General features: G+C 35.6%; 1 protein-coding gene across 1 annotated transcript in view; it reads right to left on the reverse strand.

The window, feature by feature from the left end:
• traf4a (tnf receptor-associated factor 4a) overlaps positions 1 to 25,588 on the reverse strand; it is a 50,273-nt gene that overhangs the window by 12,924 nt on the left and 11,761 nt on the right. Inside the window, exon 2 of the mRNA XM_048160252.1 lies at positions 4,516 to 4,567. Within this exon, the coding sequence (XP_048016209.1) occupies positions 4,516 to 4,567 (52 nt within the window). The remainder of the gene's footprint in view (positions 1 to 4,515; positions 4,568 to 25,588) is intronic.

Here is a 25,588-nt window from a genome sequence, read left to right on the forward strand (position 1 = left end):
TAGATTTCTAAAATTCTTCAATATTTTTAATTGAAAAAATATTATACATTTAAAATGCGCTTTTTTGGTCATTCATAGTCAGTCGTATGTTGATGCCTTTATACTGTTATTCTACATAAATAACAAACACCATGAAAAACTGCAAAGCGTAAAATGGATTTTGAGAGACAGGGAAAAGAATAATGTTTTGTCAAAAACACAAATACACTGCTGCATGATCAAATTCAATTTCACGGAGATGGATGGTCTCAACTAGAGCCCCGTGAAACGAGTGTGCACACGTGCGTCTGTGTGTGTACGTCGCATCCAGCGGCTATTGCATCTTCCCTTCAGCCATAAAGTCGATGAAGGATGAGACGGTACTCCATCCAATCAGCCCAAATCCGGCAGGATTTACATACACACACAGATCTGCTGTATTACAACAGCACGTGAGACAGCACTGCAGACGTGGCCGTTCGCCACCCATGTCTTCCCATACATCCCCCTTCTCACCCTCCCAGCAACACACGCACACATTCATTTTCATTGACAGATTTCCTGGCATACTAAGATAAACTCTCGCAACAGTGCCATCCTGTCATATACACAACGACTGAGAATTTTTGGAAGATTTGTAGATTAAAAATAACATGCATGAAAGCAAATCTTCTGTATAAAACTGGTTAGTTGCAAGTCAACTGCTTTATCAATTTAATGCAAATTTGCTGAATAAAACTATTAAATTCTTACAAATTGCGCTGATTCCATACTTTTCAACGCTAGTGTATTTATTCACTTTATAGTTTTGACAGAGTAGGTGTACCAAATGAGACATGAGACGTGGCGTGAACCCAACCTCAAACAGGCAAAGACAGGCACAGAACGACAGCCCTGCGGAGGTGGATGGGTAATCTGTGGGTGACTGGGCGGCTGTCAGGTCTTTAAAAATTACTGCTTGTGCAATAATTGTGTGTATTCAGGCCTCATGAGCATCAGACACCCCTCCTGCAGCACTCCAGGCTTTCCAGGATGAGTAGAGTTATCCCCCTGACTTCATGCAAATCACAGTTTCAACGGATTAGTGTGCTAAAGCTCTTTCCAACACAGAACAGGTTTAACTTCGTGCATGTGCCCTTCCAGAAGCGTGTCAAACGCGCTGCATGAGAAGATGACTCAGATGTTAGAAGAGTTTGCTTAAAAACCACATTAATAGGGCTGAAATTTGGATAAGTGGGAGATGAATTTATGCCAAGAAACATCATAGAAACTGACAATGCAGTTTTTGACATCAGCAACAACAGTTTTGGGAAGCATTTTGCGTACGATTATATAGTCATTTGTATTGCAGCCAATTTTTATTTTTCAACCCACCCATCAAATGAAAATAGCTGATTTAGAGTAGCTTTAAAATCATTGTTGTTAAATTCATGATACAGTATATTGATCATCTGCAGAGAACTCTGAGGTTTCGTAATCTCACTCTCTGGGGCACCGCATGAGAAAAATGACTCTTTAAAGAACGCCGACTCTTGTGGCATTTTTCCCAGCTCAACTGGATTAATTAACTAAAGGATAAAATGAATAATTAGCCAATACTTTAATTAAAGATTTGGTGAAATTCCTTCTTTAATGTGGCATGGTGTAGATTAGCTAAACTGCAAATACTGAAATATTTTGCGAAAGGGAAATGCTTACAGCAGAGGCTACTGTATTAATATTTAACACCTTAATGAAGAGATTGACCTTTTTATTTAAAAAAAAAAATTAATGCATCTTCCGTTTTTTTTCCCCCTTCCTCTCATTCTTTGGTGTTACAGTATATAATCATGCTATCTTTCTTTATTTTTAGATCTTATTCTAGTTCTAGAAAGAAAACATTTTTTGTACCTTATGAATTTTTTTATTTTTATGCACATTTTATGTCCCATTTATCATACTAAATGTTTTCCAGTTGAGACTTAAAGGATTAGTCCACTTTAAATACACTTTTCCTGATAAATTTACTCACCCCATGCCATCCAAGATGTTCATGTCTTTCTTTTCGTCAGTCGAAAAGAAATGAAGGTTTTTGAGGAAAACATTCCAGGATTTTTCTCCTTACAGTGGATTTCAATGGCTACCAACAGATTGAAGGTCAAAATTACAGTTTCAGTGCAGCTTCAAGGGCTTTAAACGATACCAGATGAGATCGGTCATTTTCGAAAAAAATACAACCGTTTATGCTTTATAAACAAAATATCGCATTGAACGTACTTTCTGCTTCCGCATTCTTCATAACGCTTACGCTGAATGTCCTACGCCTTCCCTATTCAAGTTACGGAAAAAAACTAAACTGGCGCCGCGTTCGTTCCGTAAGTAGAATAGGGAAGGCGTAGAACATTCAGCGTAAGCGTCATGAAGAATGCGGAAGCGGAAAGTGCGTTCAAGGCGATATTTTGTTTATAAAGCATAAACGGTTGTATTTTTTTCAAAAATGACCAATCGATTCGCTAGATAAGACCCTTATTACTCATCTGGTATCGTTTAAAGCCCTTGAAGCTGCACTGAAACTGTAATTTTGACCTTCAATCTGTTGGTAGCCATTGAAATCCACTGTAAGGAGAAAAATCCTGGAATGTTTTCCTCAAAAACCTTCATTTCTTTTCGACTGACGAAAGAAAGACATGAACATCTTGGATGACATAGGGGTGAGTAAATTTATCGGGAAAAGTGTATTTAAAAGTGGACTAATCCTTTAAAGTGCCCCTATTATGCCTTTTTAAATGTTCCTATTATTGTTTTGGGAGTCTCCTACAACAGGTTTACATGCATGCAAGGTCAAAAAACACTTTCATTTTCTCATAATATCCATTTAATTTCACCTCAGTTCTCAAAGATTGGTAAACAATTCGTTTGAAGCAGTTCAAAGAATCAGTCTCTCTAAACCCCTCATTTCTGTGAGACTACACTGCTCTGATTGGTCCACTGCGCGCACCATGTGCCCATTGCTATAACTGAATGACAGCTATCAATTCGCAAGACATTGTATACAATGTATGGACAGAAAAGATAGCATCGATTTTAGCATCAATTCGAACCCGAGTCCGACGACGAAACGTCTAAAGTAGTCGATCAACCAGAAACTGATTCGCAATCATGACTGGAGTAGGACATTTCTATAAGGTAAGTGTCACCTTAGTTTGCATTATTTATAAGACGTGATAGCAGCGCCACTGTTATACTTTATGTAAGTGCTCCTGTAGGAACTGTATCAGAATGCCAAGCGAAGCTGAAAACCTCTAACATAAGATAAACATTTAGACCAGATGTGTACACAGACTTTTTCATCATAACTATTAACAAAGAAAAATGGCTATATCATTGTTTGACATTACATTGTTTACTGTTTACAGAGATAATACTTCAACTAGTTAGCGCGGACTAGCATCTTCACATCCTATTACAATACAGATAGAGCTCCACTCTACTGTAATAATAAAAACGCAGAGGAAAAATACTGTTTGTTTTGTATGTTGTTTACAATTGACAAATGAATCGACAAATTTTTAGACAATATCGGACCCACATCTGAATAGCAGAACTACAGAAACGTGAGTTAGCCTGCTAGCAGGAGACATACAGACTAGGGTGTACGTTACATAACATAACATACAAAACTGAATTTTTGAACGATCGCTAGAAAATATAATCATCAATTATTAATCATACTTACAGGTTGAGATTCAGAGGAGCAAGCTGGTTGAAATAAACTGGGCATTGATCCATATTTTAAGACTAAGCGTTTTGTGAATCCTGCGTTAAACTCCCCGAGGTTTGAGAAGCAGTCGTCAGTAAAATGACGGGGACACAACAAAAGATTGTACTGTACTGGTATTGTTGAAAAAATTAATTGTCCCTGGCGTCTGCGTGCGCAATAAGTGGGCGGGCAATATGCTAATGTTACGTTGTGACATCACAACAAAACGGCTTGGGATTTGTTTTACAAACGACTCCTTTAATTGACTCAGAGTCGACTCTTACAATAACTTTATATACGGGATTTGCAGGACGTTTTCATTTACTTAGAGCTGCTACACACTACACGAAAGGTAATTTTCAAAAATCCATAATAGGGGCAATTTAATATATTTTATATATATACTATGCAGCATTAAAGTAGCAGAAAATACATTGTCATATTCCAAACCAATCTATGTGTCATGTCCATTTCTTCCTTCCTTCCTTCCTTCCTTTCCACATTCCCAGGGAAATGAGTCGCCTGTGGTAGTTCATTAGTGTGATTACTCGGGTGGTTTGAGAAGCGTGGACGAGGGGTGAGCGCCTGTGGCAGTCAGTGACTCACAAACATAGCCTGCCTTTGTTGACACATTAGCATTTCGTACACTCTTGCAGAGCCACTCACGGAAAGTTGTACAGAACGAGGCCCCTGTAACTCCACTGTATAGTACAGGGATGTAAATGACTGTGGGAGATTGAACTGTAATCTTTTCTACAGCAGAATACATCAGAGATTAGTGCTGAGTGCATTACTACCTTGGCGTAATCCAGTGGGAGCTGGTCCTCCGGGCACTTGAAGACCCCCTCACTGCAAGCAGAAGAAAAGAAGGATTTATTTTCAACTTCACTGATCAAATCAGATACAAATAATTGATTCAGTTCAGGGTTGTTATATACAGCAGATTCAGCGTAAAAGCAGCTGAAATTAAATTGTGAGGGGAGACTAGATTTTCTGAAGAAAACAGTGGTGAACCATCATGTAAAAAGTAATATCACTTTTTTTTTTTTAACATTATCTAACATTATTTTCAAAAATATTTTAAAAACAATGTATTTTCTTTATTACAAATATCATGAATTATTAATTTATAAATATTTTAAGTTTTTGGAGAGTCGCACCACATGACATTTCACAACCTGAACTAACCTTGTCATGAAAAAGGTCAAATTATCTGATAGACTTATTGACCTTGACACAGTCATGAAGTCATTTCCTGTTTTATGTTTTTTCAATAAACAGCTATAAATATATTAGATGAAAATATGGAAATTAGACATTTTTCTTTGGCAATTAACTGAATTAAAGTAAATTGAAGTGCTAAAATCACTAAAACTATTATAAAATGAAGCTACACAAAAATATAAAAAAAAAAACATTAAAAATGACAAAAAGCACATAAGATTACTAAAATTATATATATATATGAAAAATAATAATCAATACTGACTGGTCACACCACATGACTTTGATATGACAGACAGGTATTTCAAAAAGTAGTATGCATTTTTGAATTTTTGAATTTTTTCTAAGACACAATAATAAAAAATTATGTCAAACATTTTCAAAAATGCTATTCTTTTTTTCATTATGAAATCAGAATAGGTGATTCATCCTGACATTTTTAAATTTTATGCCTCAAAAAAATACCAGAATCAATTTTAATACAGAAATAATAATAATAATAATAATAATAATAATAATAATAATAATAAAAACATCACAGAAAAGGTACATTTAAGTTATTGTATGCATGAATTGCATTTGAAAGTATACTTAAATAAATTAATAGATGGGACAAAAAAAATGAGCGCTATTCATGTCCGTAGAACAATGGTGCAAGACGATTTACACACTGAAGCCTAATACTTAGGATTTTGGGTTTGTTCAAATCCCTTATTTTAAGTATGCACAGCAGTAATAGTGAGTCATGCCTTGGCAAGCACCACTAAACATTGCCTTTCTGTCTGGCTGGAGGAGTGCCCTAATCTGGGCTCTTCACCCCCTTTTTAAGGATGAAGGTTAATTATGTACCCTAGTTGTGAACTGCTTACAACAACGCTGAAAGCAGCCAAGAGAAAGACGCTGTGGTGGGACATAAAGAAGAAAAAGTAAGACATGAGATTTAGCCCGGCTGTGAGGCGACCAGCTGAGAGGGGCGTCGTGCCTCATTAGCGGGGCCCCTCTGGCAGCATGGGCCGTCCAGAACACTGATGTCACCATGAAATATTCACATGGTAAATAATGGAAGTGACTGCAGATAGCAGTGACGGGCGCAGGGGGAGGTGTGTGTGTGTCATTGTGTCCAACTGTACAGCACTGTTATTTACATAAAAAGAATCCAAAAGGCCCATCTGTGGAAGCAGTCCCGAGAGATGTGTTAATACAGCTCTTCTACAGCCTGTTACTGCCCACAGACAGTATATAGAGGCCATTAAACAGTGCTTATGAATGTGCCATATACCAGCCTTATTTTAGTATTATTTATATAATTTTAATGATAATATTTTCAGTCATTTTAATTTAGGGTAGGCAATTTCGCAGAGGCAAGCTAGCTTTGAAAGCATACGATCCCACCCTCCCTTCAGAGAGTCTCCAAAGCCACGCCTCCTCCAAAACACATGAACGCACACAGCCAGAGCAAAGTCTGCAAAGCGTCACGAGAGACGGCGTTAAATTGCCTCCTGTCTCAAAATACATAACATTATGATAATAATGAATGAAAAAAAAACTTAAAGAGCTCTGACTTGTTCCACCTGACTGCTGCAGATTAATTTCGGTGTTGACCGTGTTGAAACGCATAAATCCGAGTCTGAGGATGTGAACAGCTCCAAGTATGAATGTCACGGGTTGTCATATCTTAATTACGGTAATTTCGACATGGTGTAAACACAGCATAAACTCGTTATTTTGGTTCAGGAGGAACTGTAAAGGTGGCATGGAAGGTATGGAAATACATTTGTTGACAGGCAGGTAGGAAATCCTATCATTGCATTCAGACCAAATGCAAACATTTTTTTTATCCTGAGACTTCCACAGAAGATAGATGCAATTTGTGGCGACCAGGGCGGGCGAGAGCCGTGAGGGAACGGCGCGAGGCCGGTGGCGCGAGTGTTAATGAGCTTCACCTGGGAGGCGCACCGGCCTTGAGTCCCTCACGGAGGAGCTCCGGGAGCATAAAAGGAGGAGCGACTACAGTGAAGGACGAGAGAGGACCAGGCCTGGACTTTATGTTATGTTTTATTATGTTTGTGTGGCCGGCAGACGTCCGCGAGGGTCTGCCGGCATTACTTTCGTTTTGTTCTTTGTTTATTTCTAATTAAAGTTTTGTTGAATGTTCGCCGGTTCCCGCCTCCTTCTTCCCGTATTGACGAACTTCGTTACACAATTTTTTTTAAATATTTAGACCACTTTTATTATTGACTTATCAGGATGTGAAGAAAGTTTCAACTAGTCTAACAAAAAGTGTTTATGAAAACACTGGCTACCTTCCCATCTTTAAGTTTTGTTATTCGATTTAGTCATTTTTGTTAATTTTTATTTTTTAAATTTCCTTTTAAAGTTTAATTTTAGTAATTTTATTACTAAACTTTAACTTTTTTTTTTTTTAGTTAGTCGCCAAAATGATTTCAAATTTTCTTTTAAGCTTTTCACATTTAAGTTTTACCATCTGATTTATATTTTATTTCAACTTTATTTCAAATCAACGAAAATGATTTTTAACACTATCACATACAATAACAGCATTTATTTAGAAGGAAAAGTGAATGAGGAGATCAAAATCATTATCTAGAGTTGAAAAAAAAAAAGCATTTTGCAGTATCATGAGACCTTGTGACAGGCAAAATAAGTCAATAATAAATTCTTCCCTGCATGACTTTTCAACAATTAAGGCGACAACATCTCCACTGATGGTTCACCTAAAATAATGAGAATATGTCACATGACGTGGACTGTCCCAGGCTGATTTGGGGCCAGATGGAAAGGGTTTTAACGCCTGAGGTGACGGCAGCAACATCCATTAAGGTCAGTGTGTTAGTAGGGCTACACGAGCTTTAACAAAAAAAGTCAATCAATTACCCACCAGAGACAGACCTACGAATGCAAATGCATGCTGAACTATATTACTAGACCATCAATGCGGTTCCATTGGGACTGTTCAGCTTTTTCAGATGCGCTCTGATTTACAACCGAGTACTGCCCCTTGACTGATGAACAACTATGAGACAGAGAGAGAGGTGGGGAAGGTAAACCGGATGCTCTCATTTTTTACCATGTAAATAAATGACTTGTCAGACCGATTCCTTCCAGAGAGGAAGAGAAACCCAGCAGCTATACGTTCATCTGCTGAATGTCTCTAATTCGGATCGACTGGCACTGACTCATTTGTTTAGACTCATCATTCTGCTTCAGTGCTGTATTAGCGTTAGTGTAGGACAACATCAGCAAATGCATTTCATCTTCAATGCTAAGGCAAGTATGAAAGAAACACTTTGAAATCCTTGATGCTTGGCCCCTTCTCTACGCTTTGAAAGCCTCGCATGAGGAAACCCCCTCACATGGCTTTCTTTTAACTTTACAAAGAGTGCTGATTTGATGGGTTTGAGTTAAAGGGATAGTTCACTTAAACATGAAAATTCTGCCATCATTTAGTCATCCTAATGTCGCTCCAAACCAAACATACAATATTATTCATGCTTGCACATATACAAACTTGCCACATTTCAGTAAATAAATTGCACATCTTTACATTTCAATGATATTCATACAAAAAAGTCTGTGGAAACTGTATATTTAGGACTGTCAAATGTAATGTGTTAAAGGTGCCATCGAATGTTTTTATACAAGATGTAATATAAGTCTAAGGTGTCCCCTGAATGTGTCTGTGAAGTTTCAGCTCAAAATACCCCATAGATTTTTTTTAATAATTTTTTTTAACTGTTTTGGGGCATAATTAGAAATGCGCCGATTCAGGTTGCGGTCCCTTTAAATCGCGCGCTCTCTGCCCCCAGAGCTCACGCTTGCCTTAAACAGCATAAACAAAGTTCACACTGCTAATATAACCCTCAAAATGGATCTTTACAAAGTGTTTGTCATGCATACTGCATGCATGCGTCGGATTATCTGAGTATTGTATTTATTTGGATGTTTACATTTGATTCTGAATGAGTGAGAGGTTTTGCTCCATGGCTAAAGCTAACATTACACGCTGTTGGAGAGATTTATAAAAAATGAAGTTGTGTTATTATTGCTCCATCTGTCATTTTTCGCTGTTTTCCTTGCTTGCTTACCTAGTCTGATGATTCAGCTGTGCACATCCAGACGTCCTGCCCTTGTCTAATGCTTTGAACATGGGCTGGCATATGCAAATATTGGGGGCGTACACCCTGACTGTTACGTAACAGTCGGTGTTATGTTGAGATTCGCCTGTTTTCCGGAGGTCTTTTAAACAAATGAGATTTATATAAGAAGGAGGAAACAATGGAGTTTGAGACTCACTGTTTGTCATTTCCATGTACTGAACTCTTGTTATTTAACTATGCCAAGATAAATTCCATTTTTAATTCTAGGGCACCTTTAACTTAAATATATATACACATATGTTTCTTGAGCAGCAAATAAGCATATTAGAGTGATTTTTGAAGGATCATGTGACACTGAAGTCTGGAGTAATGCCATCACAGGAATAAATTACATTTTAAAATATTTATATTATTAAAATAACAGAAAACAGTTATTTTAAATTGCAATACTATTTCACAATATTACTGATTTTACTGTATTTTTGACCAAATAATTGCAGCCTTGGATGACCATTCGACGACTCCAAACCATTGAACGGTATAAAATAAAATAAAATAGATTAAAAAAAATTCAATATGCTTTTAAGTTACTTGACTGCCCCGCTCCCAGTCGCACATGAGCAATGGGGTAAATAAGTGAAATCTCAGTTTCTTCCAGCCTGACAGATGCTCTTCTAGAAGGACGACCAATCGAGACGAAGGCCCATGTGCTGTAACAGCAGGACAGATGAGAGTGCCTGCAGGCTCATTACATATTCATGTCTGTCCCCCTTCACCTAACACAGAGCTACAGTCCTCTGATCTCTCCTTGAACGTCATCTTCTACATCCCGTGGGTACATTAGGATCAGCTATGTTGTATTAACGGAGCTGTTCACTTATCATCAATGATTCTTGATTGCCTCCCAAGCTCCTTAAAGTCTCTTCCATGACCCACAGGTCAGATTAGTAAGCTGTCCATTGGCAAAGTGATATAGATGAGGACAGGCGTCACAACACTGCACTCACACCTTCCACATAGCTTTTGACAGGCAGGCCACCGGGAAGTGACCAATCGCTGTAGAGAAAGCTCAACAAAGGGAACCTTAGAAAAGCGGAGAGTGAATCTAATTGCCTTCTTTATGAAGAAATATCTCTCTCTTTTTGTCACAGAATTGTATGGAGGGCTACAGTCATCGATTCAATAGACATGAATAGTAAGTGCACTTGAATACGGTTAAAGACTGCTAAATAAATCTCTGCCCTTGAAAAGATGTTCATTTGGATAGAGCAAACCAGAATTGTGATATCTCAGATCTTACAAAATAATGTTTTGTTGTTCATTTCACCTCTAAATTTCCGATAAAACTTATTTCCATCACACAGTCAAAAAAAGAAAATTGAATTGATTGAATTTATATCTCACAGTTGCAACTTTATTTCTCGTAATTATGCCTTTTATTTCTCTCTTATTTCCATTTATTTCTTAGATTTGTGACTATTTCTTGTGACTGTGAATTTATTTCTCTTTGTTTTCATTTTATTTCTCACATTTTCTTGACTTTATTTTTCATACTTATCACTTAATTTCTCATAATTGTCATTTTTGATCTCACAATTGTAAATATTGTTTAATTTATTTTTCATAATTACGACTTTTTTTAATCTCACAGATGCGATTGTATCTCTTACAACTGTAACATTCTCACATTTATAACTTTATTTCTCATAATTCCAACTTTATTTCTCATTGTTTTCACTTTATTTCTCACATTTGTGATTAATTGTGATTTTATTTCTTGTAATTATCACTTTATTTTTTGTAATTGCAGCTTTATATCTTACAATGACTATATCTCATAATTGCGACTTTCACAAATTTATGACTTTTCCATAATTGCAAATTTATTTCTCATCTTTTTCACATAATTTCTCACATTTGCAACAATTTCTCAAAGTTGCGTCTATTTCTTGTAATTATCATTTTATTTGTCACTTCAGATCTGTGCTGTGACTAGCTGTGACTTTATATCTCAAAATTGCGACTTTATTTCTTGTAATTGTGTCTTTATACCTCAAATGTGACTTTATTTATCGGATATGCAGATTAAGTTCCACCCTGTGATCTCATTCCTGCTCTTTGTTCCCAATTGACCCTTCGCCAGTAGTTTGATTGACAGGTGATCTAACAAATCATTACGCTGTTTTGTCCGACAAAGCAGTCAGGGGAGTTAGCAGATTAACGTAGGTAGACTTGAACTTGAAAAATGATGTGTACTGACATCTTTCAGCGATTGAAACAACATTTCTTATGATGTTCATTCATGTTTATTTGATGCCATAAATGAACTAGTAGGAAGAGATGATCGGTTCACGAGCCGCTTGAACTGAGGCGCTACAGAGATCTGTTACGACACATTAAAGAGCCACAAAATGGAATTTATTGTTTAAATTTCTTTAAAAATGACAAAATTTGAAATTTGAGACTTTGTTTCATATCAAAAGTAACCTGCCTTGTCTTGTCTGTCGACGCGTTGTCAGTGTCCTCTTTGCGCCGCAATGTATTTTTCACTGCGTGAGAACATGATATGTGGCGAGAGACTGGCATGGCTTGTCGGACGTAGCAACAGTAACTAAAGGGGGCGGGTCTTTGCGAACGGTCAATTATCTCCCATTCACTCTTTACCTTCTCTATTAACAGTGAAAAAGCACTTTTTTTTAAACTACAAAGGCAGTAAAGTTTCTGACTTGACATTTAGTGCATAGTGACAATAGTGTATCAGATCTCTCCACCCACCGGACTGTGAAGATCACAAACCTCCACAGGTCAGCACAACACCGTGACTGCTTTTAGATTGTGAGGGTTTGACCATCATAAATCTACCATGTCTTTTGGTTTACAACACTGCAGGAGCTGGGCACTTAACACCAGTACTTAACTGTTACTCACTCACTGCTGCCTACCCGTTTCATTGAATGTCATTATTCATGTAATTTACAATAACCAAGTCAAATAATCTTGACCTTGATTCAAAACATTGCAGATATGTTTTAATATGCACTCATAATGCAAATCCTGTGCATGTAGAAGCTGAATCAACTGTAAATTTATGATGACGCACTCATCATAGGAAGTGCGTGGTGGTGTCAGGCACAACTCCCGAAATCGCATTGGTGGGCAATGACCTGTCAAAATTCTGTGCTGCTGTGTCACACAAGTAGCATCATGGGTCACACGGGTTCATGCTTACGCAAAACCCTTCAGTTTTTCTCCACACTTTTCTCATCACTATCTCAGCTGACAATGTTGAGACAAGCCATCTGTGATTCACACAGTCCCTCCATATTCAAATCAGTCTTTTTTAGAAATGTCATATAATCAACATTATAATAAAGTTGATTAAAAAAAAAGTTATTTAAAAAAATATATATTTACTCCTAAAGACCCCATGAAATCAAAACAAGAGTTTTTAGAGGCTTTGAAGGGCTGTTTACACAACACCATTTTCAACTAAAAACTGGAAACTTTTCATGCGTTTTGGCCATTCGTTTACACGACAACGGCATTTTTTGCACGTTTTTTGTTATCGTCTCTGTGTAAACTACAAAAAAAAACTAACAAACAAACAAACAAAAAAAAAAAAAACGGATTTGTGAAAACAGTGAGGTCATTCGCATTGCATGTTCAGTCTCTAGGTGTGCAGTGTTTCTTTACAAAGTGACATCGCCAACTACTGGCCTGGCATGAATAATACAGCGTTTTTAGTCATTTTTGTGAATCATTTTGACAATGTTGACGTGAAACACACGAAGGAAAAACTTTTCAGTTTTTAGTACATCATTGTTGTGTAAATGTACCCTTAGTCCATGTTTGTTACTTTTGAGGCCAATTATATGTAGATGTACGCCCCCAACATTTGCATATGCCAGCCCATGATCGAGGTATTACACAAGGGCAGCCAGTATTAACGTCTGGATGTGCACAGCTGAATCATCAGACTAGGTAAGCAAGCAAGAACAATAGCGAAAAATGGCAGATGGAGCAATAATAACTGACATGATCCATGATAACATGATATTTTTAGTGATATTTGTAAATTGTCTTTCTAAATGTTTCGTTAGCATGTTGCTAATGTACTGTTAAATGTGGTTAAAGTTACCATCGTTTCTTACTGTATTCACGGAGACAAGAGCCGTCGCTATTTTCATTATTAAACAGTTGCAGTCTGTATAATTCATAAACACAACTTCATTCTTTATAAATCTCTCCAACAGTGTAGCATTAGCTGTTAGCCACAGAGCACAGCCTCAAACTCATTCAGAATCAAATGTAAACATCCAAATAAATACAATACTTTCATGATTAGACATGCTGCATGACGAACACTTTGTAAAAATCCATTTTGAGGGTTATATTAGCTGTGTTAATTTTGTTTATGCAGTGATAGAGTCGAGAGCTCGGGAGGGGGCGGAGAGCGCGCGATTTAAAGGGGCCGCAGCCTGAATTGGCGCATTTCTAATTATGCCTCAAAATAGGCAGTTAAAAAAATTAATTAAAAAAAATCTATGGGGTATTTTGAGCTGAAACTTAACAGACACATTCAGGGGACACCTTAGACTTATATTACATCTTGTAAAAAAACGTTCGATGGCACCTTTAAGAAACTATGGAATTGTTTCATTGCTTTCTTTCCTGTGTTCCTTATATATTTCCGCAATAATAATAATAATAATAATAATAATAATAATATTTTTATTTTTTATAAAGATACTGTGGAATTGTTTCACTGCTTTCTTTCCTGATATTTTTCTGCAATAATAATAATAATAATAATAATAATAATAATGCTGCAGACAACTTTTGAATACATTGTATCTGCAAAGATTATCTACAAGAAATGTGCTAAATGTTCTTATTCATACTGATGGCGTGTACTTTAAAAAAAAATATGTGATAGAATGGGAAGAGTGGAAGTCAGAATCTTCAATGGGAAGGTTTTTTGATGTTAAGAGCTTAATATACTTCATCTATCAGCAATGATGAAGATGCCTGGAGGAGACAGGCATCATTAAACAGTAAAGGTAGAGCCGCTGTGAAAGAGCCATGTGATAAAAGTACTCCAAACCTTCATATTCTGCTCCCAACTGTTTTTTACTAGACTCTAATTGCTTCCATCAATAAGTTCATCAGCATGCTTTTAGCATGTCTGTACAACTAGATGAGTGACTGAACATTTGAAGGACCTCTAATCCTCATACACTATAATGGCCTAAGAGAGATTCTCTGCCTTGCTGACAGTAATGGAAACCACGGTCAATAGTGTGACCTCAATGACAATCCACACTTAAATCTATATTCACAATTACTGGAATGACAACAACAATATTCAGGTATCAGGAGCTCAGATAAAATTTGGACTGAATGTGAATGAATATTCAAATGAATTTTGAATGCATGAACTCCTTTTTAGGGAGCACCCAAGTGCAGTAATATATCTCAAGGCCACTCTAGTGGCATCCTAACCTTGAATTCAACATCTGAATGTAGCTTTAAGAGGTTTCAAGAGCCAAAGCTCACTCAGGGAGTCTCTTTATGCAATTGGTTAGAGTACAGATGCATGAGGGAGGCACAGGAAAATCAATTCCATCTCATTAAATGATCTGTACCGGGCTGCTATTAGCCCTGATGGAGATGCCACTCGTTTACCTCCCCTGCCATCATCTCATCCCAGCTCAGTCCAGCAGAACCAACATGTCCAGTTCTGCAAGATTCTGCACTAATTGTAGGTTCAAATAACACAAAATTGTAGTATTCATCATGCCAAACTTGTGGTGTTCATGTAGCTTTAGTGCTCCTGTAATTAAAGCAAAAAGGACATCCTCAAAATACTAAAACATTATGAAACTAATATTAAATATTCACTCAAATTGAAATTCTGAAAATGTAAAACATAATTTGTAAAGAAAACAAATATATAAAAATCTATTTTAATATTTTAATAATATAATTGTTGCATTTTCACTCAAATTTTAAGTCTGAAAAAGTATTTGTAATATATATATATATATATATTTAAAAATAATCTAATATTTTGATAATACAATGTAAATGTAAAATATACTTTGTAAAAAAAAATATATATATATATATATATATATATATATATATATATATATATATATATAATACAAACATAATTGTGTTAAATTTTGACTCAAATTCTATTTCTGAAAAATTTAAATAATTTGTAATGAAAAATAACAATGTAATATTTAATAATATAATAAAATATAATTGTCTTAGATTCACTCATATTGTAATTCTGAAAATTTTAAATATGATCTGTAATGAAAAAATATGAAATCCAAAATCTAATACTTTAATAATACAATATAATATCATTTTCTTAAATTTTCACTCAAATTGTAATGCTGAACATTTTAAATATATTTTTTAAGGATAAAAAAAAACAAAACAAATATTATATATATATATATATATATATATATATATATATATATATATATATATATATATATATATATATATATATATATATATATACATATATATTTGATATTTTCATTATACAAATTGTTTTTGTTTTTAAACAATTTAAATAAAAAAAATATTAAAATATAGTATAAAGAAATATTAATATAAATAATATACACTCAAAAATAAAATTTATTCAGACACCTTGAACATTTCATTCATTAATACAGTTTATACACTATAGTTTAAAAAATGGTAATAAAATATGACAAGATCTCAGAGTTTAATATTTAATTTAATATTTAATTATGTCAGATAACACTTAAGCAAAACATGGTCAGGTCAAAGTGTCTGAATAATTTTTGGTCCCAAATTTATATCAATTTTACTAGTAGTCCAATGTATGAAGATTTTTCGGGTATAATATGTCACAGTTTACTTTATTTTGCTATGCTCACTTACATAAATGAACTATAGTGTCCTGCACCCACTAGTATTTTAAAACACTGTGACTGTTTTTTTGGCACAATTATTGCATGTTACATAAGCAGACAATCCTTTAAGGACAAACAGGTGTAACAATGCACACTATAAATGCAGTGATGGTCCTAAACATCTCCTAAAGTCTCTCACAAGACACATCTGACCTAGTGCCGTCCACCTGATCAGATCCCCGAGACAGACAGATGCTAAAACCATGCGTAAATGGGGCCTGGCATTAGACCTGGAAGTGGAGAGCCTATGAAAGGTGTCAATCGAGTATAATGGTTCCTGGTGAGCTTTGATGGTGACTTGAAAGAGCAGTAGGGAGAGCCTGATCTCATATGTGAACGTTCAAAGTGCTTAAGGAGCGTTTCTCCATTAGACTTTGCACACATGTGAGAAGGAGACACCGGCCCGTGTAGAGGTGCTAAAAGCTGCAGTCAAGTGCAGATGTGAAATGGTCACAGACTCCGCTTTTGAGGTTCACTCGAAATGTCATCTCCTTTTCTTCAGCTTTCTCCCACTCGTTTTACTGTCACTTCCTTTGTTTGCGTCTCTCTTTCTGCCTCCTACATAACCACGCATGCATATGTACACGCTGGCACACAATCATGAAAAATGGCATGAATGGCAAACAAAGTTTCTCCGACAGGCTGCTTTTGCTGTTTAATTACAGACGGCAAGTCTAATTTTAGCTTCCTCTGTAAAGGGCAGATGTTTGCAGAATGTTCATCCATGAGAAGGCAAATGCTTTGAAGGGAGGCAGCGACGCTATAGACTCCTGAGGAACGCAAGCGTGTGACTCCTGTGCTGACAGCTTTATTAAAATAGATACTGTCCATACGCACCAAAGGCTTTGATGTGCCTCAGCGATCCCCCTTTTTAACGCTGTCAAAGGGCATCGTGACGCTAACTATCACGATCGGGTAAGACGGGGCACAAGGAAGGCTTTGACGGGGTCAGAGGAATCTGGCTCTAAAAATAACAGAAGATATTAAAGAAGTGTCACACTAATCCCAGATACTGAGAGGATGGATAACCAGCACATCTGATGGATGACTCAGTTTTATGTTAATCCTAAGATTTAAGACACTAGAAAACAGCAGTTCTCTTGAGGATAAATGATGGAGTCTTAAAGGAATGGCTCGCCAACAAATGAGAATTCATGTCATAACAAACCCATATGACTTTCTTTTCCGTGGAACACAAAAGGTGAATTTTGAACAATGTTCTGGTCAAAATATTGAGCGTATAATGAGGACTAGGGCATTTAAGTAAAAAAAAAAAAAAAAAAAAAAATCAAGGTAGTTCTTTATGACTCATGCACTATATTTAAAGTGATAGCTCACTCAGAAATGACGTCAAACCTGTATGACGTTCTTTCTTCAGTGAAACACAAAAGAAGATATATATATATATATATATATATATATATATATATATATATTTATATGAGACGACTGCTGCGCTGACGGACAGAACGAGCAGAGCTCCTCCCTTGTGCGCGCGAGCTCTCTCTGTCTTCAAAGTAAGCACCGTCTTTGCACTCTCTCTACCTCACACATAATAATCTAAATCAACTGACACAATGCTAAAAGTTCGTAAGACCGAATCCATGTTTCACGAGGCGCATTCAGAGAATGTTTTTCCTGAATAACCGCTGGGTGTGAATAGTGCTCAAACGAACGTCACCTCATCTTCTCTGACAGGCGCCCTGCACGTGCAGCTGACATAAACCACACTTTCAGTAAACAAAAAGAAAATCCTATCCAGTGGTGAAGTGTTTTCTGTGTTGACAAATCTTTTGCGATGTCCTAATAACAGCCGCGATTTGCACACAACGCGTCAACGTCCGCTAATGTCCAATTCGCGACCCAATGACTCATTTGAACAGATTCATTTTAATGAATCATGACAACAACTGATCTGTCCACACGGTCTATAATGAATCATTTACTCGAACAACTCTGAAATGAGAACATAAGTGTGCTTACCCCATTTAGCAAGAGTGGTTAAAGAGTGGACAATATTTGTCCGAGATACAACTATTTGAATATCTGGAATCTGAGGGTGCAAAAAAAAAAAAAAAAAAAAAAATCAAAATATTGAGAAAATCGCCTTTAAAGTTGTCCAAATGAAGTCCTTAGCAATGCATATCCACTCACAAAAATACATTTTTGATTAATTTACGGTAGGAAATTTACAAAATATCTTCATGGAACATGGAACAATTTTTTGGCATAAAAAAAAAAAAAAAGATAATTTTGACCCATACAATGTATTGTTGGCTATTGCTACAAAATATTCTCGTGCGACTTATGACTGGTTTTGTGCTCCACGGTCACATTTGTGAAATAATCATTCTCTTAAGTTTTGAGTCTTGAGTTGGATCTTTTCAGTGATTCAAATGAGTCAGTCTGAATGATTCATTCACATTTTGTAGTCTCTGGCTTCACATAATAGTTTAAAACAATGAGACTGTGTGAGAAATTATCACAGTAAAATAATTGTGTGTACAAATTCAACATTTTTATAATGTCTCTTGCTTTTAATGCTTGTATGTCTTGATTTTGTAAGTGCTGAATATGGCATCCATTCCAACTAAGGATTGAGGTAAAGTGGGTGGACACACTTTTGAAAGCTGTCAAGTGAAGTCTTATGAAGCCCTGAATGTGATAAATGCTTAATTACAAAGCATTTAATTCATGAAAATGACATTTAGGGCCAATTCTCACAATGCATCTGTCACTTTGGAGGAGTTGATTAAAGTTTAAAACTGACATAATGCAGACGACAAAGACAAAGCCGGTCTGAATTAAAAAGCTCCTTAACAGTTTGAAAGGATTGTGAATTCAATGATGTGGAAATTAGAAGGGAAAGTATAAGCATAAAGGACTCCAGGATTAGCCATTTCTTAGCTTATCTTCCTGCTGCGAGCTCTTCTTGCCCTTCTCAGTCGGTGGGTAGGCGAGATGTTGAAAAAGGTCTGGGTTTTCAGATGGCTATGGGGCTAGATGCAAAAGAGAAAGCCCTCGCGGCTCATTCTGGGATGAATACATAATTCATTAAAATGAGAAGATCTAAGAACAAGCTGATAATGTCTGTTGGATAATCTCGCAACAGCTTGATAAATTCAAAGGGTTTATTTTGGAAGAAAAAGTAAGTTTGAGAGCCTCTGAGCAAGTTCGGAGCTCTGGGTGTAAGATATGAAGCTTATGGGCAGCTCTAAATGTTCTCGACTTTGTTGTCGGGTCCAAAAGATAAAGGAGCTAATGCAATTGGAGATATGATCATATAAAGAGACACCAGCAAATATGAGGGTGCATATCAAATGATCTGCATGTTTGTTCCTGATCGTTTCATTTTAGTCTACACAGTGAAAAAATATAAGTAATAAAATTTGACACAGTTTCCGTTATCTTACCATCGCCTCACACTCCAGGCTGGCTTCTGGACTGAAAAATGAAAAACTAACAGGACTTTGGGGCACAAAACAGACTCCACAACCTCGGGTTTCGCTAGAGGCAAATTAGCAGCGTGCTAATCCTTAGTGCTGGAGACTGAGGATGGGTGGATTACCTTCCTGAATGTCATGCGCTGTTCGACCATGACAGCAGGTGGAACGGACAGATAATCCCGGCCAACAAATACTTATCAGGCAGAAATGTCTGTCATTAGCCTGCAAAGGACAAATTTTTTCTCCTCAGAGCACAACAGTGACTCATGACTCTCTGTACTTGATTCTGACCGGTCAGTCACATCATTCTGTGGTAAAATATTGTTGCATAATGACCACTACACTGTATAATTGACCACTGTACCGATCAACTGATTTCCTATAGCTGCACTTGTTTCATGTCTTACGTCTCACTACAGTTTTTTTCAAAAATATGAAAAAATTATTTATTGATTTACTTTATTTATTAATTTATTTCAGTAACCCATTTATGTATTTACTTTATAATATATTTATATATGTTATCATAGCCTGTATATTTATTAATTTCAATAATCCATTTATTTAGTTATTTATACTATTTGTCTGTTTATTTATACAGTCTGTTAAATTATTTATTTATTTTAATAGTCTATTAATCTGCTTATTTCTTTAAATAGTCCCTTTACGTATTCATTTTTACAATATATGTTTATTTATTCATAGCCTGTATATTTATTTATACATTTATTTATTTTACTAATTAATCTAAATTAAAATGCATTTAAATACTCCATTAAATTATTTATTTATCTATTCATTTTTATAATATTTATATATTTTTTTATAGTCTGCATGTTTAATTTATTTATTTCAATAATCCATTTATTTATTTCATTTAAATTTATTTAAACAGTCCACTGAATTGTTTATCTATTTGTTTTTATAATATACTTATATCAATTTATTTTTTCATAGCCTGTATATTTAATTTCTTTCAATAATCTATTTTTTTATTTATTTACATTTATTTAAATAGTCCATTAAATTACTTGTTAATCTTTTCATTTTTATAATATACTTATCTATTTATTTTTTCATAGCCTGCATATTTATTTTATTTCAATAATCCTTTTATTTATTTATTTATAACTATTTGTGTTTATTTATACAGTCCATTAAATTATTTATTATCTATTTATTTTAATAGTTCATTTATTTGCTTATTTCTTCAAATGGTCTCTTTATTTATTTATTCATTTTCACAATATATTTATTTAATCCATTTATTTATTTATTTACTCAATTTAAATATATTTAAGTAGTCCATTAAATTATTTATCTATTCACTTTAACAATATATTTGTCTATCTACTTTTTTCATAGCACATATATTTAAATTTATTTCAATAATCCATTTATTGATTTATATTTGTCTATTTATACAGCCCATTCAATTATTTATCTATTTATTTTTATAGCCCATTTATCTGTTTATTTCTTCAATAGCCCCTTTATATATATATATATATATATATATATATATATATATATATATATATATATATATATATATATATATATATATATATATATATATATATATATATATTATTATTATTATTTTATTTCCCATTCAAAATCTCGTTCCAGTAATCTCCTGTTACTCTGCTTATTTGTAAAAAGCAAAAAAGATTTTCAGTGACTACAGCTTAAATTTTAAAATGTAACAGATTTTCTTCATGAGTGAACTAAAAAAATTCAAGGCATTTTGTACACCCATGAGCTCTGCATCTATTCTGATATCTATTTTCATCTTACATATTCCACATATCATCAGCTCTTCATAATGCTGCATTGTCCCTCATTTAGTGAGTGAATAAAAAAAACAAATGGCTGCCTTGTCATCTAGTGAGTGACCGTATTGAGCATCAACACAAAAGCTTCTTCTCAGTGAGTCCAGTGGTATTAAGCCTCACAAAAGATGGCTTGAATAAACTCTAAATTAACTTTGCTAAGACTTGACACGCCAGACCTACAGAGCTCTTCATTGTGCGTCTCTGCATGAGACGGTGTACAGTACCAGGTGCTGAAAGAATAAACAAATGTGCATGTTGTGTGGGAGGCTCGATTTAGCTCAACTCCATTGACGCTCCAGGGAAAAACTCAACCACACCCCAATAGCACAGTTCCACCGTCTAATTATACCATCCATTTCCTCATGTGACCAAGAACCGTTCTGAAAGAGTGGGTGAGAATATCCATTTGCGGTTGCAGATATGGACAGTGATGTGCCGCATTAAAGTTTATAATGCAGTTGAGTCAGCGCAGTAAAAGTAACTGGAAAGTGGGTGAAACGCTATCCGAAAGCAAAAGAATTTACCCTCGTTATCGGCTGTCTGAGTCACCGCGTGCTGGTGGAAACAAACTACGCACCCAATACGTGATGAGTCACCTCCAGCGTCCCGAGACAACACCTCCTGAGTGTTCTCCACCTGTCTCGGAGTTCCTGACTTCAAAAAGTTTTAAAACCAACGTTGAACCCAGTGACTCCCTATGTAGGAGGATTATGTAATTATAATGTGTTTTTTACTTTGAGTTCATTGATTAGAGGGAGACGGTCAGAGAAAGCAGAGAGGGCTGCTCGTCAGCACCTCATCAGGGATGCTGTGTGTGTGCGCCTCACTCGTCAGCGGTGCCACCGATTGGCTAGGCCCGGAACTTCAGTGGCCATGGTAACGGGGTGAAGGTGAGGCTCTTAATGCCGGAGAGAGAGGTTTGCGTGTGTGTAAGGGAGCGGCGAGTCTGTTAGGAAGCTAGATGTGCGCTCATGTAGCTGATAAGAACATGCTAGAACTCCTGTGCTCGCCATCATCCCACAGCGCAGACAGTGTGTCCTCACACGGAGCGGAAACACAATCCTCTCGCTCATAGGCCTTGCCGTTCCCCCTGTGTGGTTGGGTGTTCTTATTGCACATATTAGGATGTATAAGGGTCAATGATGCAACCCTCACTTTTTTGTGCCTGGACCAATGTATTACAAAATAAATAAATGAATAAGTTAGGGCTGTCAAAACGAGTATCTAATCAATTACATGATGTGGTGATTAATTATTCTAATTAATCACAAATTAATCACACATCAAATTTGGCTGAGAAATTAACCTCAAAAGATAATTTAAAGTCATTATTGTGTTAAATGAGAAAAGCATCAAAAATAGCTTTCGACAGCACTAGAATACATTCATAAATACATATATACACACACACAAACAAAGAAAAAATAAAATAAAAATGCATTTACATAAAACCAATGATTTTCGTGGATGTCAAGGTAGTAAAACCATTTTTTAATTTTTAATCTCTAAATAATCTTTTTTATTAAGTAATATATATATTTAAAAATAGTCAAGGAGTTTTAAATTAATATTTAAAATCATTAGTGCAACAAAAACGATTATGACATTAAAAATGTATATATTAGGATATTCAAATATTTTAAAATACAAAAAATATTATGTAATTTATAATAATTAACTATCATTATTATACTATAGGCCTATTATTATTCATATTTTAATAACATGTGACAAGAAAAGAATTTCACAGAAAAAAAAAGACATGATAAGGTAATTTCAGACTGTCATATGGTATAATTTCAATAAATCTTTAAAAAATAAAAAGACGTAAAAAATTAATAAATAAATAAATAGCCTATTTAAAAAAAAGCAATGAATTGACTACTGAAAAAAAAACAAACATACAAATAAATACTGAATTAAATTATATTATGCAAGATAGTGACATGATGCTAGCACAACTATGTAGAAAACTGGTTGCATGGGACGGCGGTCAATAATACGGTTATACAGCGGTCATTTTACCACAGAATGATGTGACTGACCAATCAGAAACAAGTATTTTAGAGTCATGAATTGTGTTGAATAAATAAATTAATTTTTTTCAGAAGTTTTTATAATGATTAATGAAAATAAAGACGTGTACACTACACCATTAAATTACCATTGTTGGTCTGTTCAAAAGCCAAAAAAGGAGAGACAAAATTACATGAAATTCTCCAAAAAGGAGTACAAAAAGGCTCTTTAACATCTCTCTCATCTTCAGCGGAAAAAAACAATCAACGCGGCTGGCCTTAAAGATGAGGAAATGGCTTTCTCCGTCCTCTTTCATAGGATCAGTGTCACTTCTGAGCCGGGTTAGGACGTGGGAGTGCGAGTTTGTGTTGCGCTGACACATTTGAGAGTAAGCCAGGGGAGCGAGATGAGGGTAACGTGCCGTGCGGGAACTGAAAGGCCGTCTTTGAGCTGTTATATAGAGCGGATCAGCGCAGGGTAGGGCAGGAAGGAAGCGATCACAGTGCCTCTTTCACGAAGGGGAAACAATGGCTGTGACCTTCAATCCGGCCGGCCTCCGGAATTGACAGTCAATAACGGCGAATGAGTGTACGCTTTAACCGAAGAGCTTAACCGCTCTGCCAACACCTGTTGCACTCTATAAGAGAGCCTTTCACTGAGACAGGTGCCCTCGGAGTGAGAGACACCTCCTTCCTCAAGATCTGGCCACCCCAGCTGCTCCCCTCACCAGCAAATTCTTCACATGCCTGCCTGTCAGCTACACAACAGATAGCATTCTCACACCAGTGGTCTCTCAGCTGTCTGAGCCCCCTTCAGAGCCCAGGCAAATGCATTCGTTTTTGGTTTTTGATTAAACCATGTTACGTGTTGGATAAGGCATGATGGAGTCACGCAAAATGAAAAACACACAGGCTGCGTGTGTGGAGCAGGATGTGACTGGAGATTTAGAGGTTTACATTAGCACAGAATAATTCAGCAGAGAGAAACTAATTGCATCTAGATGCTCTAAATGACCTTCAACTGCCTGTTACAGGGACATTTCACAAAGCATTTCACTGAATTTATTTACATGTAAAATACATATAAAAGAACTAGAACGAACAATTTATCCTAAAAAAAGGTGTATATGTACAATCAACACAATACATATGATTGCTTAAAACTAGGTTTTTTCATTGGTTTAAGCTGGTTTAAATGAATATTTTCAAATAGCTTTTATTTTTATATTCTCAGTTTTCATCTAATCATCTAATATAATTTAAACTGCCAGATGCATTTTTAATAGTTTTAATTTTAGTTAACAATAACTGGTTCTAAACAACACTGGCCCCCCATGACTTTCATTGTAAGACCAAAAAAAACAAAACCCTTTCTACACTGGTCAGTCAAAGTGGTCTTCAGTCTGGTCTAGCTGTCTTCCAACTGAAAAACGCCCCATCTAAATCCAGCCAACAGATCAGCCAGTCCAGGCTAGGAGACCAGTTAAGACCAGCAAACCAGTTTAGGCTGGATTAAAATGTTTTTCAACAGGGAATGGTTTCCAGGGCATTGCTATGTGGTTGCTAAGGTGTTCTTGAAGCATTTTAGGCCCAGTTTACACCTGGTATTAAGATGCATTTTGGTAGATCGGATCACAAGGTGACGATGCATATACAAATACAGGTGTAAACAGATGCAAATACAGGTGTAAACAGGGTCTATAAAGTTTTGAGCTTGTCCACTTTCGACCACTTCCAGAGGTAGTCAAAAATGCATTAGATCGGATTGATTTCGTAGTGTAGATGATCATGTGGTCGAATGTGTTCGAACAGCACAAAAGACCGCCTACTGACCTTATGCGTAAACATTATGGGAAGGGAGCTAACCAGATAGGATTTAAACTTTGTCAGGTGAAGACCCAAATTTGGTCTGAAGATGAAAAATGTACCAAGCACAATGTTCTCTCACCATTCCTGATTGCTAACACAGTCACAGCCAGAGCTGGGTAGATTACTTATTAATTGTAATCAGTTACTTATTACAAATTACATAACAAAAGTTGTAATCAGTAATATAATCTCTTAGATTACACATTTTTGGTAATGTAATTTGACTACTTTTGGATTACATTTAGATTACTTTTGTGCTAACCCTTATTTGATATCACATTTATTGTAGTATAATCTTATACCATTACAAAAACAAATATTGAAAAACATGAAATTCACGGCAATATCACTGCTACATCAAATATTTCATCTATATTTCATATATATTCATC

The sequence above is a fragment of the Megalobrama amblycephala genome, linkage group LG16 (genome assembly GCF_018812025.1).
Source record: "Megalobrama amblycephala isolate DHTTF-2021 linkage group LG16, ASM1881202v1, whole genome shotgun sequence".
Classification (NCBI taxonomy): domain Eukaryota; kingdom Metazoa; phylum Chordata; class Actinopteri; order Cypriniformes; family Xenocyprididae; genus Megalobrama; species Megalobrama amblycephala.